This window comes from Bos mutus, chromosome 8 (assembly GCF_027580195.1).
Source record: "Bos mutus isolate GX-2022 chromosome 8, NWIPB_WYAK_1.1, whole genome shotgun sequence".
NCBI lineage: Eukaryota > Metazoa > Chordata > Mammalia > Artiodactyla > Bovidae > Bos > Bos mutus.
Window position 1 is genome coordinate 49,868,525 of NC_091624.1, and position 16,871 is coordinate 49,885,395.

Genomic DNA, 16,871 nt, shown 5'->3' on the forward strand with positions numbered 1-16,871 from the left:
CTTTGGAGACAGGATTCAGCCCAAACTCTGTTCTTCACAAAATAGCATACAAGAGTAAATCCCAAAAGGGCTCAAGAAACTCTTCAGACATTAATTCAATCATAGTGACATGAATGCCTAACTTTGAATAAGGGGTGACTTTATGGACAATTCCAGACATTTCTCACTGTTCTCCTCCTTGCATTTTGGCAATGATCAAATTGGAGGACGTGCTGTTTCCTGTATGCATGTCATGCTTGCTCCTGTCCTATCATCTTGTCATCCTGCCTTCATGCCCCTGATCATCATGCCATTGCGTCTGGAGTTCCTGATGCCATTTTACTTCATCAACTGAATCTTGTTTATCTCTGAATATGGAGCTCAAATGCTACTATTGTCAGGCAGCTTCTCTATCCAGAGTAATTCACTAAACTTCCAGAACACTTTCACCTTTTCTTTTCCTCTGTTTAGATGGCAGTACTGCATATCATATCTTATCTTCTTCTCTTAGACCATGGGCTACTCCCAGGCCAAGAGCTGCTGAATCAGCCCTCTTCTCTCTTCCAGGTCTTAACAAGGCATTTGGTATGGAGTAGACAACTAATAAAGATTTAATGAACACAAAAACATCAAGTGATTTACTCACTGCTGCAGAGAACTCTAGTTAGTGGTCCATTAAAATCCATTCTTCCCTTCTTTGGGCACAAGGCTGGACTACATTTCCCAGCCTCCCTTAGTTAGATATGGCCACGTGACAAGGACCTCACCAATGGGAAAAGAGTGGAAGGAACGTGTGCTGGGTCCACATGGCCTTTGAAGCCTCCCATATGCATTTCTCTATATACTTTCTCCTTCTGCTGACTGGATGCAGGGGGTGAGGATTCTCAGGGATGATAAAGGTACACAATGGAGAAACTAGTTATGGGACAACATAAAAGACTGCTGCCTCCCAAACCTGAACACCCAGTCAACATTGTTAAGTGGGAAAAAAAGAAAAAAAAAGCATATATATATACAGTGTTTTCAAATGAAGTTTGGGGGTTTATGCAGTACCTTATCATAACCTGATGCTGCTAAGTCGCTTCAGTCATGTCCGACTCTGTGTGACCCCATAGACGGCAGCCCACCAGGCTCCCCCATCCCTGGGATTCTCCAGGCAATAACACTGGAGTGGGTTGCCATTTCCTTCTCCAATGCATGAAAGTGAAAAGTGAAAGTGAAGTCGCTCAGTCGTGTCCAACTCTTTGCGACCCCATGGATTGCAGCCTACCAGGCTCCTCCATCCATGGGATTTTCCAGGCAAGGGTACTGGAGTGGGGTGCCAGTGCCTTCTCCGTATCATAACCTAATCCATTCACCTAAAAGTTATCACAAGACTAGTTTATATAAGTATCATCCTCATACATTTAAAATGAACAGAAGACAATTTGGCCATTTTCATCTCTCCACTTTGACCCTGCTTTTGACTTGGACATTTTACCTCACTTAGCTCTGACCACATGACATGCTTTGATTTTGTACTTTATTGATTTCTTGTTTTTAGTTTCATCAGTTTCTGCTCTACTTTTTATTATAATACATCTATTTTTCTGCTTACTTTGCATTTTAATTTGCTCTTTTTTGTTTGTTTCCTAATGTGAAAGCTTAGATGATTGATTTTAGATCTTTCTTCATTCAGTGCTATAAATTTCTTTTTAACCACTGCTTTTGCTGGGCTCTCCTGGTGGCTCAGCAGTAAAGAATCCACTGGCTAATGCAGGAGACCCGTGTTCAGTCCCTACGTTGGGAAGATCCCCTGGAGAAGGAAATAGCAACTCACTCCAGTATTGTCTGAGAAATCCCATGGACAGAGGAGCCTCGAAGGCTACAGTCCTCGAGTCACAAGCGTCGGACACGACTGAGCAACTTAACAACAATAACAACAACAACTGCTTTTACCACCTGCCACAAAGTTTGAGAACTTGTGTTCTCCTTTTTTAAAATATTTCTAACTTGCCTTGATTTTTTTCTTTGGCTCATATGTTATTTAGAAGTGTGTTGTTTCGATATCTACTCCTGGGGGATTTTCCAGTTATCTTTCTGTTATTGGTTTTTAATTTAATTCCATTTTGATTTGAGAGCAGAAATCATGTGATTTTATTCTTTTACATTTATTAAGTGTGTTTGATGGTTCAAGATATAGCCTATCTTCTTGAATTTTCCATTTATTCTTGAGAAGAATATGCATTCTGCTGTTGTTGATGAAGTAGTGTTTGGATTTCCAAAATATCCAGTTGATTGATGGCATCAACTACAATTCAGATTTTCTTACCTTGGCACTGGTTGCCATGGGGTTTCTGCTCCATTCTGCCAGGATCTTGTCTGTCTCTTCAATTTTAGGGGCAAACTTTGCCCCATGACTCCCTGCTCTTAGGGATCTATGAAGAGTTGTTGATTCTTCAGTTTGTTCAGATTTGTACTTGTTTTTAAGACAGAGTGGCATTTTTCAAGCTCTTTACAAGTGGAATTGGCAACCAGAAGTCTCCATAAATACTTCAATTATATTTATTACTAATATTCACTACATGAGTAAAAGTGTCCTTAGAGTCAAAATGGTGGGGTCAAAGAACTGTACTTCTTTGATTTACATATACCCAGTTTTGACCCAGCTTTTAAAGAACAACCCTATCCTATCCCCACCCCATTTATAAAATACAAAAGGATTTGCTTAGCTCTACTTACAAGGTACAGGCAGATGAAAGCCAACACAATGGTTCCAATCATCCTGCTTGGGAACTGAAAGTAGGGGTCCCACTCATATATCCTGGTTTGGAACCAAGACTTATTTCTTTCTCTGTGAATGAATAAACATCAAGAGAAGATAGGTTGTGAGTGGTAAACAAATGCCTGATTCTTCTGAAAATAATGTCATTTCCTCTTGATCTTAGAGTTTAGTGAAGAGAAAGAGCACTGGAAGATTCCACTGTTGTCATCCTCCCCTTACTCTTCAGAACAGGGACTCAGTTTTATTTAGTACAGCAATTTACTAGATAAAAGGCTATAGTTCTTGACCTTTCTTACAGCTAAGAGTGACCAAGACTAAACAGGCCAATGAGACCTGAACAGAGGTGTGGGGTGGGACTTGAAGAGGCTGGCCAGATGGAAGTGACACAGCTGGGAGGGCTTCCTTTGTCATTACTCATTTCTCATGCCTGCCATTTGAAGAGCAGATGTGGTGGCTGGTCCAGGTCGGCGCTCCAGCATCTATTCTGGATCAGCCTTCGTGATAGCAACCCACTAAGTTATCAGAGGAAAAAGACAGATGATGGGTAAACTGCCATGATGGGCAGTCCAGGGTAAGTATAGACTGCCTGCTTCCAGAATTCTTTTATATGAGAAAGAAATAAATCTGTCTCTTGTTTGTGCCATGATTATTTTGCATTTTCTGCTACATGTTGCCAACTATATTTCTAGCCAGAGAATTAGCTTTGCAACTGTGTGACCTTGGATTAGACATACGCCTTCTCTGGGAAATATCGCCTTGTATACAGCGGCAGTGGTAGGGGTAGGTAACCTGAATGATCACTGAAGATAGGTGCTTTTTCCTGGCCAAGAGCTATGTCATCTTTTATTGGTAACAGCACCTCAGTTCTTCCCTGGGTCTGTATTCTTCCCTACCATCAGTCCTGGTGGCTAAGTGAGGCTGAACCACTTCTTAGGTCCAGTGGTGAACATATGACCCTGGTTTGCATGCATGCATGCTAAGTCACTTCAGTCAAATCCAACTCTGGAACCCCATGGACTGTAGGCCACCAGGCTCCCCTGTCCATGGGATTCTCCAGGCAAGAATACTGGAGTGGGTTGCTGGGCCCTCCTTCAGGGGATCTTCCTAGCCCAGGGATTGAACCTGGGTCTTTTATGTCTCCTACATTTGCAGGCAGGCTCCTTACCACTGGTGCTACCTGGGAAGCTCCTGACTCAGATTTAACAATCAGTTTACTCCAAACACCTACGCATAGTAATTGTTTCTAGTATGGCATGTGGTTCAACTTGATCCAATGAAACACGTTCATGGGAATTTTGTTACAATTACTTAGAAGAAAACACTCTTTTCTGTGAGCTTAAGCCAGAAAGGTAAAAGCTTAGAGATTCTGGTCTCTTGATTAAAGTGAAAGAGAAGAGTGAAAACTTAAAACTGGCTTAAAACTCAACATTCAAAAAATGAAGATCAAGTCCCATCATTCCATCTATTTCCCAGACATGGCAAAATAGATGGGGAAAAAGTGGAAACAGTGGCAGATTTTATTTTCTTGGGCTCCAAAATCACTGCAGATGGTGACTGTAGCCATGAAATTAAAAGACACTTCCTCCTTGAAATAAAAGCTTTGACAAACCAAAACAGTGTATTAAAAAGCAAAGATATCATTTTGCCAACAAAGGACCGTATAGCCAAGCTATGGTTTTTCTAGTAGTCATGTGTGGATGTGAGAGTTGGACCATAAAGAAGGCTGAGCGATGAAGAATTCGTACTTTTGAACTGTGGTGCTGGAGAATACTCTTGAGAGTCCCTTGGACTGCAAGGAGATCAAACCAGTCAATCCTAAAGGAAATCAGTCCTGAACATTCACTGGAAGGACTGATGCTGAAGTTGAAGCTCCAACATTTTGGCCACCTGATGTGAAGAGCCAACTCACTGGAAAAGACCCTGATGCTGGGAAAAATTGAGGGCAGGAGGAGAAGGGGATGACAGAGGATGAGATGGTTGGATGGCATCAACAGCTCAACAGACATGAGTTTGAGTAAGCTCCTGAAGATAGTAAAGGACAGGGAAGCCTGGCGTGCTGCAGTCCATGGGGTCACAAAGAGTCAGACACGACTCAGTGACTGAACAACAAAAGCAGAGAGATGAGGCAGAGACCTAGTTCTGATGACATCAATCAAGCCCCTGGATCCATCTGTGTCTGAAACTGACGACTTCTAGAGTTTTTAATTATGTAAGGCCATAACTTTTCTTTTTCTCTTTACACCCATTTGAATTGAGTTTCTATTAACAAACAAGCGGGCCCTAAAATAGTGCCCTTCCAGTCATCACCAGGTCTCTGACATGTCAGAACTCATCAATATATGTGCAAACACAGAGGGCAAAGAGAACTGTGCTTACTGAAGGGGGTACTTCCTCAGGAGCCGCTTGACATGCTCTGCCTGGTGAACTTCCAGGAAAGGTTTTTCTTCCTGTGAGAAAAGAAAGAGGTTGATGCTTTGGCTCAGAAAGTCTTATTAGAGTTTTGGTCTCTCTGAAGGACTATTGCCACGAAGGCCAGGATTTGGGGTAAAACTTGGCTATTTTCAACTGAACCATTCCCAGACACCTGTCATTTATTGAAGAGACAATAGCGTCCCATTTCCTGTTTACCTAGTACTTGCTTTCAAGAAATGCTAGAGGCCTGACCTTCCCTGACTCTTCTGTTTCCTGTTTATAGCAGCTTTTGTTTTGCAAAGTTGATTTCCTTCTAAGATTTGGTGATTTCTCATCAGAGTTCAAAATACTATTTCAGGAATGAAACGCTCCACATCCCAGCGTTTTTATTTTTTATGAAAAGAAATTTCTCTTGCTTATTTCAGCAACACAATAATAGTAAGGGACTTCTATACCACACTTTCAACAATAGATAGATTAGATAGATAGATAGATAGATCTATAATAGATAGACAATCCAGTTAGAAAATCAATAAGGTAACAACTGACTTGAACAACACTATAGACCAAATGGATCACGCAGACACTTACAGAACATTCCATATAACACCAACAGAATACATATTCTTTTCACAAACATTTTCTAGGATAGAGCACATGTCTGGCCACAAACAAGACTTAAATTTAAGAAGATTGTAATCATACCAGGCATAATTTCTGACCACAAAAAGTTAGACAGTAATAATAGGAGGAAAATTCACAAACAGTACATTCTTGAGCAACCAATGGGTCAAATAAAAAAGTCAAAAGGGAAATAAAAAGTTACCTTGAAGCAAGTGAAAATAGAAATGCAACATATAAAAACTTATGGGATGCAGCAAAAGCAGTTCTAAGAGGAAGTATATAGCAGTAAATACCAATATGAAGAAAAGAAGAAAGATCTCATATAAGCAACCTAACTTTTTACCTCAAGGAACTAGAAGAAGAAGCACAAGGGGTAAGACAGCCTCAATGACCAAACTCTCTGGGTTCCAGTTCTGTCTCTGCTACCGACTAGCTATTGACCTTGGGCAATGCAACTGATGTCTCCAGGTCCAAGTTTCCTAATACAGACAGGGAAAAGTAATAACAGCACCTACCTCACAGGGCTGTTAGGAAAACAGCCTGTCAGGGCACACATGGTATTTTTACTTAGTACTCACCATCTGGAGCTCCCAGCCCAGGTGGACCCTCAGAGATTTGACAAATATGTGCAGGAAGCGGCCCAGCAGGAAGGCCAGGCAGAGCAGCGAGGGCCAGTAGAACATGACAGTCTCGTAATTCCCCACGAACTGCAACAGAAGCAGACCGGGGGCATGGGCTCTAGGGAGGGTTGGGATAGGCCACTGGGGAGGTTGTGCACAGGAGTCTGCCTGTCCCAGCCTGCTCCCACCAGGGCCCACTCTCTCAGAGCTTGGAGGTCAGCAGCCAATCCCTTCCCCACCCTACCCCCGACCCCGCAACCCCACTTCGTCAGAACAAGCAGTAGATTTGGAGTCCAGCAGCCCTGAACTTGAGTCTTAGGCCCCCATTTAATTTTCTACAAAGGGTTTTCATGGGTTTTTTCCCGATTGCATATCTTTTTGGTGGCACAGCATAGCTTGCAGGATCTTAGTTCCCCAAAGGGATTAAACCTGTGCCCCCTACAGTGCAAGCATAGAGCCCTAACCACAGGACTGCCAGGGAATTCCCCTGATTCTGTATTAAATGTTCTTTTGGAAAACACACACTAGAGAGAGGAAGGATGAGAGAGAGGGGAAAAGAGACAAAGACAGAAAGATAAAGGGGAGGAAGAGGGAGGGGGCGTGGAGCAGAAGAGGAAGTGGGAGAAGAAGAAAAGGAAGGAAAGAAGGGAGGAAGGGCCTGTGAGTGTCATCATGCTGGGAGCATCACAAGCTCCCAAAAGTAAGAGGTCTCTCAGAATGGTGCTCATAGTTTTTAAGTTATTAGCTTCATTTTGATAAAAACATTTTTTTCACTCTTTTAAGATAAATAATATTGTTATTTATCTTTGATAATTTACAAGTTAGTTTCCTTTTTTTATGTTTTCAGAGTATTCTTCCCACCCTTGAGAAATCAGAATTTTGATGCAGGGATGTTAGGGTGGGGTTAGACACATTCTGAGATGCAAGGGCTGATGTCTTCATCTTCCAATGTATGCTTATATCTGAGACATAGTCATTGTAGTATTAATATTTCAGTGTCTTTTTTATTATCTATATCCATATAGCTATATCTGGGCTTCCCTGGTGGCTCAGATGGTAAAGAATCTGCCTGCAATGCAGGAGACCCAGGTTCAATCCCCGGGTTGGGAAGATCCCCAGTGGCTACCCACTCCAGTATTCTGGCCCAGAGAATTCCATGGACAGAGGAGCCTGGTGAGCTACAGTCCATGGGATCACAGAGTCAGACACGACTGAAGTGACTTAGCACATGGCACACAAATTTTATCTAAATTTCCCCTTAGAATTTGACATTTTAGACCCTTTCCAATGTCTCATTTTTATAAACAATGTTTCCATTAATACATTTGAAAACATGAGAACAGGTCTTCATTACTTCCTTAGTCTGGATTTCAGTCCCATGATTGTTAATTATTAAGTCATGTCAGCCCCTGAGCCTTACTTTCCTATCAACGAACCGGGTGTGAATGGCACTAACACACTGGCTGCCTAGTATCCTGAGAATTCTCCAGTTAGTGATTGGGACTGACGCATAGCAGTTCTTGCTGTTAGAGATTCTGAGCACAGAAGTAAGACCCTGCTGTCTCCTCCAATTAACCATGAATATTTTGAATTACAGGAGAACTTCCAGAAGACTGAAAGTTCTCCAAGACTCCAAAGAAAATACCTGTGCTCTGGAACCTCAGGCACTGTGAGCAATGGGAAGAAGGGCTTCTTTTGGGACAGAGATCCACCATAATGCCCTCAATCCTGGTGCAGAGATGCAGAGGGAAGGTCTGACCTACACACCTCATTGTCTAATCTGGTTCCCCGCAGACTCTCTTTATCACACCCCTTAATCCTCTATAGTTACTGAAGCCCAGGAAAGGCTTTGGCAAGGCTCCCATGGGCTCCTGGCCCAGGTGGCCTCCTTGAACTCCTCTCACCCGCCTAGTAAGCCTTCTGGGTGCAACATGATACCTCTCTTTCATCTTGCTTACTTTCCTGGGTATAGGGCTGAACAGATAAACCAGCTTCCTATAATTCTGCGGTAGACAATGCACGGCAAAGCAATAAAGGGTACATTGAGTCCACTTGTCCCATTTTATAGACCAGAGAAACTGAGGCTACAAACAGGAACAGAGAAAAAGGAGCTTTGAAGTCAGCCAGACTTGGTCTTAACTCCCAGATCTATTGCTTCTCAAGAGTTACATAATATACTTGTGCCTCAGTTTCCTCACCTATAAAATGGGTTTGCTGAGAGCTTCCCTCCCTTGAGGGGCCACTATGGGCATCACCTGTGAGGACATCTCCCGTGAATGACACCTGATCAACACAGGATGCTCTGCAAATGGAGGCATCATGAATGGCTCCAACTCCCTTTGTGTCCACATGAGGAAGCTGGGGCCCAGAGTGGCAAAGCCTTGTTCCAGGTCACATAGAGAGTTGGCCATAGTGATAGGACTGAGCTACTTAAGTACAGTTCAGTGGGGACTCACCTGCCCATGGGGACACTGTATGATGTAAAGGGTGGTGACCACAAACCTGCAGGACAGAAACAGGGTTGGAGTCCTGGGGTCCTTCCCGCACAGCCTCTGTGAAAACAGCTCAGATTCCACCTGCCTGGAGTCCTCTCCCCATCCTTCTGGGAGGACTGGTTCCCAGGACTCTGTGTGCATCTCACCCAGATCAGGCACCTAGCTCGTGCCTAGGTACATGCACGCAACATTCATTTAACATGTCCTCACACAGTCCTAGAATCCACAATAGCAGAGTAGGGAGACTCAGAGGGTTCTCGTCCTCTCTCCCTTCATCACTCAGGGAGACTGAAGCCCAGAGAGGGAAAAGGATTCATCTAGAGTCACATTCAGAGCCAAGACCAAGTCTCCCAGCCCTGGGGCTGAGGCTTTTCCTGCCTGGCCTTGTCTGTAAACACTCCTCTGAGGAATAAGCCTCAAGGGTTTCCCCCAGCTGGTCATATTCAATCTTGGTGCCCATACTCCTATGGTACACAAGCTGCTAAATGCTTCTGGCCACCTTTTCCTCACCAGCTCAGAGTCTGCCAGAGGCTGTTAAGATGATATTACTCCATGTCTAACCCTTAATACCCTGTCTTCTAATTTTTTAAAATCAAGCCACTAATTAGCAAGCCATTTAACAAACTCTGGAATTGTAGCTATCAGGGTATCATTTGCTTGAGAGTTCCCTCCATTTGTTTACATACTAGGTCTGGGACCCCTGCTCCACAGAAAATGCTGTGGGGGAAACAAGCCCAGTAAGGGGGTTGCGGGCAATGAAATGAGTTTGAGGGCTGGAGAGTAGAAGTGTTCATGGGATTACTCAGCCAGAAATATTCTCCAGGGCCAGCTCTGTGCTGGTTCGGCATCAGAGCTGAGGGCACAGAGCTCAAGAGGAGGATGAGAAAGCTCCCACATCTAGGGGTGATGATGAATAAAGGATGAGCATGTGCCCATCACGGGCCAAGGGGGAAGACGCTCCAACAGGGAAGAGCAACATGCAGACAAAGAGGCCAGAACGCACGATCCATGACGGTCTGTTTTGTCTTCCAATGTATTCCCTGGATCACAGTGGTATATTTGCTGAATGAAGAAGTGGATGGATGAAGGAATGAATTCAGGAGCCTTGCATGACTGGAGGTGTGTTCTAGAGACTGTCAGGCATGGAGAGACGGGGATAGGCCAGATTGCGATGGCCCCAAATACCCTGTTAAGGCCCCTGCACTTTCTCCTGGGCTCCCAGGGAAGTGACAACAGCAAGGAGAAGTCACATCCAAATGGGACTCCTGCTTCTACCTGTGGGTCTACCTGACGGCAGTTGACAGAAGTGAGTTTTTCTACAACCCTGACTTCTGGGAATATTCTAATCATGGACAGGCTCTTGTGGAGCTGACAGAATGCAGATTGACCTTCTGAAGCCTCAAGTGCAGTCCCAAGGAGGGGCCACGGTGGGCCTGGGACCAGTCATTCCACCCACCCACCCTGAGCCTCAGTTCTGGGCAAGGTGCCCTCCAAGAGAGTTCTCAGGTCACCACCAGCACTTTGCCCAGAGTTTAGCCATGGCCAAACAAACTGTTGGAGGGGAGGCAGGCAGAGTCCATCTTACCAGACAAGAGAGTAGCTGAAGCCCAGGACGGAGCTGACCAGCCCGAACTCCGATGAGAGGCAGGCGAAAAAGGGGAAGTGGGACAGGCCAACTTCGATGCCTCCGATCAGAAGCACAAAGGCTGGGAGAGAAGGGCCAGAGACTATGTGAGTTCCTCTTCTCACAAGCTCAGGGGAGACTCAGGGCAGCTATGGGGCTTCATGTGCCTTGCAGTCACAGGTCTCAGGACTCAGGGAGATGAGTGAATAAGTCCTAGATTAGTCCAGGGAGGAATGCAGGGATGTCTGTCATGTATTCATGTTACAGAGCCTTCCTGGTACCTCTTCCATGCCAGGCACTGGGCTAACTATTGAGATGAAGAAGACTTGGTCCCTGTCCTTGATTAGCTCACAGTATGATGGGCAGAAACAGACAACATAAATGAACAAACAATCACTACAAGTAAAGCACCATAATGTATACCATAGCAACACAGAGAGCAGGGATGTCCTGTGTTTCAAAACCTCTTGTAAAGTATTATATTTATACACTGTACCCTTAAGGCAATGATAGTATTAATGCTGTCACTGCCTAGTTCTGAGATAGTCTAACAAATCCAGTAAAATGTAATTGGGCAGGGTGTCCTTTCTAAGTGTCTGCTTTGGGCTGGGGCACAGAACAGGCATCAAGGACACAGGAGGAATGAACAAAGTTCTTGCTTTGAGATACTTACAATACAATAGGGAAGACAAAGAGGAAAGTAAATGATGTGATATGTATGAAAGTAGAGGCATATTCAGAGTGCTATGAGGGCAAGAAGAGAAAGTCATGGACCTCACCTAGGGTCTGAGTATGAGGGAAGGCATCCTGGAGGTGATGACATTTAGCAAGGCCATGAAATATAAGAAGGACAGGACAAGCCCAGGGTGACAGAGAAACTGTTGACAGTAGGAATTCAAAATGAAAAGGATAAGAACATTAGGAGCTGGGAACTAGTGAGTCCAGACAAAAGTGGAGGGAAGAAGTCAACTTAGAGAATGTGCGGTTATAATGAGGATACATATATAAAATCACTTTGTGAAAACAGAAGAGGGAACCCTTGAGCCATGAAGCAAGAAACAATGTTCTGGCCCAGCCAGATGCTCAACATATTCGTTTTCAAGGAAACACAGGTCAAGACAACAGTCAGATAGTACTTCATACCTACTCAAATGTCTATATCTTTTTAAAATGAAAATAGCAAGTGTTGGATAGGATGTGGAAAAATTGGAAACTTCACACCTTGCAGATCAATGGAACTAAATGGAGAGCCCAGAAATAGACCCATACACATGTGTAGTCAATCAGTTTTCAATAAAGGTGCAAAGGCAGTTTAGTAGGCAAAGAATAGATTTTTGCAACAAGTAGTGTTGCAAATAAATGGATAGTCAAAGGCAAAAAAAAAAAGAGAGAATTCATTCCACACCTTACACTATAAGCAAAAAATTAATATGCATCATAGACCTAAATGCAAACACCATAAGACTAAAACCTCTAGAAAGAACAAATAAGAAAATCTAAGTGATCTTATTTCTTATATGATACCATATATGGCATATATGGCATATATACCATATATGGCAAAGATTTCTTATATGATACCATAAAAATAAAAATGAAAATATTAGACTTCCTCAAAATTGTAAATGGCAGCTCTTCAAAAGACACTGTCGATAGAATGAAAACACAAGTCACAGATTGGGTGAAAATACTTGTGATTCATACATCTGATAAAATACTTATAGATTATATTAAAAAGAAAACTCTCAAAACTCAACAATAAGAAAACAAAAAACAACCCAATTTTTTAAAGTAGGCAAATGATTGAAAAGACAATTCATCAAAGAAGGTAGAGGGATAGCAAATAAGCATGAAAATATGCTCAACATCATTAGTCATTACAAAAGCGCAAATTAAAACCACAATAAGATACCACTACATGCTTCTTGCTGCTGCTGCTGCTGCTAAGTCGCTTCAGTCATGTCCGACTCTGTGCGACCCCATAGATGGCAGCCCACCAGGCCCCCTGTCCCTGGGATTCTCCAGGCAAGAACACTGGAGTGGGTTGCCATTTCCTTCTCCAATGCAAGAAAGTGAAAAGTGAAAGTGAAGTCGCTCAGTCGTGTCCGACTCTTAGCGACCCCATGGACTGCAGCCTACCAGGCTCCTCCATCCATGGGATTTTCCAGGCAAGAGTACTGGAGTGGGGTGCCATTGCCTTCTCCGTCATGCTTCTTAGAATGGCTGAAATTAAAAAGACTGACCATGTGTTGTCAAGAACAAGAGAAACTGAAACTCTCATACACTGAGGAAGGTAATCAAAACTGGAAAAAATCACTTTGAAAAATAGTCTGACAGTTTCTTTTAAAATATAATCTACTTCATGGTCTTAATAATCCAGACATCCACTCATAGGTATTTACCCAAGAAAAATGGAAACATACAAGGACTTGTAATCCTTTTAGCAGCTGTATTTGTAATAGCCAAAAACTGAAAATAAATCAAATGTCTGTCAACTGGTGAATGGGTAAACTGTGGTCTCTCCATATAGTGGAACACTACTCAGAAATGAAAAAGGAATTATTTCTGATACATGCTAAACATGTATGGATCTCAAAATAATGATGCTGGTGAGTGAAAGAAGACAAATAATTCCCCCAAGGTCGGGGGAGGGGGGCGGGAAGTGCATTACCTGTGATTCCATTTATATAATTGCCTGAGGCTAGGGGTGATGACCAGATACAGGTGGGAAGAAGAGAGTACAAAGGGGAAAAAGTTAACTCTGGGGTTCATCATGATGATTGTGGTAATGATTTCATAGATGTAAACATTTGCCATGGGCTTTCCAGGTGGCTGAGTGGTAAAGAATCCGCCTGCCAACACAGGAGACGCAGGTTCAGTCTCTGGATTGGGAAGATCCTCTGGAGAAGGAAATGGCAACCCCCTCCAGTATTCTTGCCTGAGAAATCCCATGGACAAAGGAGCCTGGTGGGCTGAAGTCCATGGGATTGCAAAAGACATGACTGAGTGACTAAACAACAAGAAACATTTGCCAAATCTTAACTTATATACTTCTAAGAGATATATAATTTGGTTTTAATTTTCATCAAAAACTCTTAAAAACTAGAGAGATATTGTAGGCGTTTGCTCATAGAGGACTGGAACTCAGGAGAGAGAACTGAACTGGACAGGAGAGGTTTGGGAGTCATTAGATTAGGGATGATTGAACTGTAGGAGAGCCCAGGGCATGGAGAACAAAGAGGCCTCAGATCAATGGCCAGAGAAGTAAGCACAGTTATTTGAGGAAGCATCTGAATGCTTACTGATAGCAAGAAGGCAGTCATAGCTATCACTCAGGAGAGATGTTTAGTGCAGGTGACAGAGAAGCTACCTTCTGAGCCTTCATTCTACTATGTTGAAAGAACTCCTGAATCTAACTAGGAGAAAATGCCGACAAATGAGCTTTGAAACTGTGGGCTCAACATTGACCTTGGGTAAGTAATAAGCTGAAAAGAATGCTGACAGTCCACAAAGTGTGTCCCCTGACCCCAGAGAACCCCTGCCATGCCGTCTCTGAGCAAGAATTTCCGTGGTGAAATTCCCAGCAGGTGTGAGGCAGCACGTGTACCTTGGGCCCACTGCGGGACCAGCAGGGGCTGGTAACCTTCCGAGAACAAGAACATGATCTTATTGGCTGTGGCCCCAAAGGCGACTCCATAGGACCATCGGTTACTGAAAGTGCCCACGAAGTCCAGAGGTCTGTGAATAAGAGAAACAAGTCATGAAGCCAGAAGTGACTCACTCCCACAGTTCACCTCCAAAGTTAACTACCCTGTGCTGGGGAGGAATTATTGTTTAGTGAACTATTCATTTCCTTGGTGGCTCAGCAGTAAAGAATCCGCCTGCAATGCAGGAGATGTGGGTTCAATCCTGGGTCTGGAAGATCCCCTGGAGAAGGAAATGGCAACCGACTCCAGTATTTTGGCCTGGGAAATCCCATGGACAGAAGAGCCTTGGTGGGCTACAGTCCATGGGGTTGTAAAAGAGTTGGACACGACTTAGAGACGAAACAACAACATATCCTGAGGCCCTCTGTGCCGATCTTTGGGCTAAATGTGGATTCAGGGTACTGAAGTGAGGGAGACAAAATCTTGCCCTGGAGAAGTTCCAAGTCTGGGGAGCAAAAGCAAGGACATCAGCAACCATGACAACAAGCAAAATGGGCAAGTGACTCACTTCTCTGAGCCTGAGCTTATTCATCCATCACATGAGGATAACAATCTCTACCTTGTTGGGGTTCATCAGAGTAATGTAGTTAAAGCGGATGGTTCAGTGCCTGGGTCACAGTCAGTGTGCAATAAATGCTAACTGTATCATCAACATTATTATTAATTACAGAGTGATGAGGCAGAGATGTGAAAATTAGAACTCAAGGAAAAATGTGGTAAGGGGAGCAGAGATTCAGAATGTCAGAGCCAGAAAGGCCCTGAAATCTGCCTGGACCACCCAGCTCTCCTGGGACATGACTCATGCTTGCTGCCCCCAGTGATGGGGAACTCTCTCCCCTCTGCTTTCTGGAGTAGCCATGGTGCTGAGCGTGGGAGGGCCCTTCCCACAGTGAGCTGAGCCTCCTTGAGATGTCTTAAGCATAGCTGGGCAGCCCTGGGTGCTGAGGGCACAATGGCTTGGAACTGCATTCTGAATTCTCTGGGCATTGGGTGGGTTGGGGAAGGGAGGGGCAGGGCTATTCTTGGTGGGGAGGTAACTAGGAGTTAGCCTGGCCTTACAAATGGTGTTGGTCCCAAACACAGAGTACCCCAAGCTGTAGTTATGAACCTTGGCTCAACTCACACGATCATTCCGAAGTGGTTCCGCAGAAGGTAAGTGTCATCTCTCTCTCTGTGTTGCTCTCTTCTTTGCAGAAAGGACAAGACCAAAATGATGAAAAACTATAGGAAGAGAAGATGAGTTTGCCATCAGGGAATGTTCATCCTCAGACCTTCTGTGCCCTTACTGAAGGAGAGTGTGTGGGTGACCAGAGCACTCAGAATGTCTAGGACTCAAACTCCAGACTCAGGGAGCTGGCTATGTGCACCCTTAAGTTTCCAGAATGTTTTGTACTGAGCTTCCTTTTGTGTTGGCCTAAATGAACATGGGTTCAAATCTTTCTTTCCCACTCACTGGCTTGAAGGGAGACTTAACTTCTCTGAATCTCAGTGTCCTCTTCTGTTAAAACAAACAAACAAACAAACAGATAATTGTTAGGTGGCAAATCCTTCTTTGCTTTTTATTCCTGTGGATTCAGTCATCCCTCCGATACTTGATGCCCCTTTCCTGTTTTCCTTTTACTAGAAGTATCCCAAGAATTATCAACACTTGGCATCTCCATTTCCTGACCTCTCACTTGCTCTTCAACCCCTAACCTGGCTTCTACCACCATCACTCCATGGAAGCAGTGCTGGTCAAAGTCGCTAATTACCACCTTGTTGCTCAACCCAAATGTAAACATTAAGCCAGGTCTGCTTGACCTCTCAGCAGCATTCACTGTTGACCTTTTCCTCCTCTTTGAAATACTCTCTTCTCTATGCTTCTGTCAGCCACACTTCTGGTTTTCTTCCAGTACTTCTCAGTCTCCTTTGCTGGATCATTCTTTACCCAGCCGCTACATGTGGAGGTCCCCAAGGTTCACTCCAAGGACCGCTCCTTTTACTCCTCGACTCTCTCTTCCTCAGTGATCCTACCCATGTCCATGCTTTCCATGGCCACAAATACATAGAAGACTCACAAACTTAAATTTCCAGCCCAGACTTGGTCCAAAATTGTATGTCCAACTACACAGTTAGTATTTCTTTTTGATGTGTTGAATGCTTTTTAAATTCAGTATGTCTTAAATGGAACTCATGAGTTTCCTCCCTGTCTTGTTCCTTTACCCGCACCAAACTTGGATCTCTTCTAATTTTCCTTAACAAGGGAATGGCAAATACCACCATCCTTCCAACTGTGCAAATCAGAAACTGAAGAGTCATTCTCTCCCTTACCTCTGTAACCAACCTGTTAGTAGGTCCTACTGATTTTACCTTCTGAACATCTCAAGTTGACCACCATCATCTATGATGATGTAAAATTACCTCACCTGGACCTCTGCAACCATCTCCTCATTGGTCTTCCCTCCTCTCTTGCCTGCCTCCAACCTGATCCCCACTTGCAGCCAGAGTGATCGTTTCAACACTGATCTGATCCCACCATACTCATGCCAGAAATCCTCCAATTACTACCCATTGTATTTAGAACAAAGACAAATCTCCTTTACACAGGGTCTGGCCCTGACCCACCTCCCCAGACACTTCTACCTCATTCTCCACTCCAGCCCCACT

The 16,871-nt window shown here is 43.9% G+C and overlaps 1 protein-coding gene across 1 annotated transcript in view; it reads right to left on the bottom strand.

Moving 5' to 3' along the window:
* Positions 1 to 16,871, bottom strand: part of LOC102286694 (stimulated by retinoic acid gene 6 protein-like) — a 60,553-nt gene that overhangs the window by 10,503 nt on the left and 33,179 nt on the right. The window contains exons 3-9 of the mRNA XM_070374929.1: positions 15,349 to 15,446; positions 14,126 to 14,256; positions 10,480 to 10,600; positions 8,856 to 8,901; positions 6,358 to 6,486; positions 5,120 to 5,190; positions 2,701 to 2,812 (exon numbers count right to left, since the gene is read on the bottom strand). Coding sequence (XP_070231030.1) covers positions 2,701 to 2,812; positions 5,120 to 5,190; positions 6,358 to 6,486; positions 8,856 to 8,901; positions 10,480 to 10,600; positions 14,126 to 14,256; positions 15,349 to 15,446 — 708 coding nt within the window. The remainder of the gene's footprint in view (positions 1 to 2,700; positions 2,813 to 5,119; positions 5,191 to 6,357; positions 6,487 to 8,855; positions 8,902 to 10,479; positions 10,601 to 14,125; positions 14,257 to 15,348; positions 15,447 to 16,871) is intronic.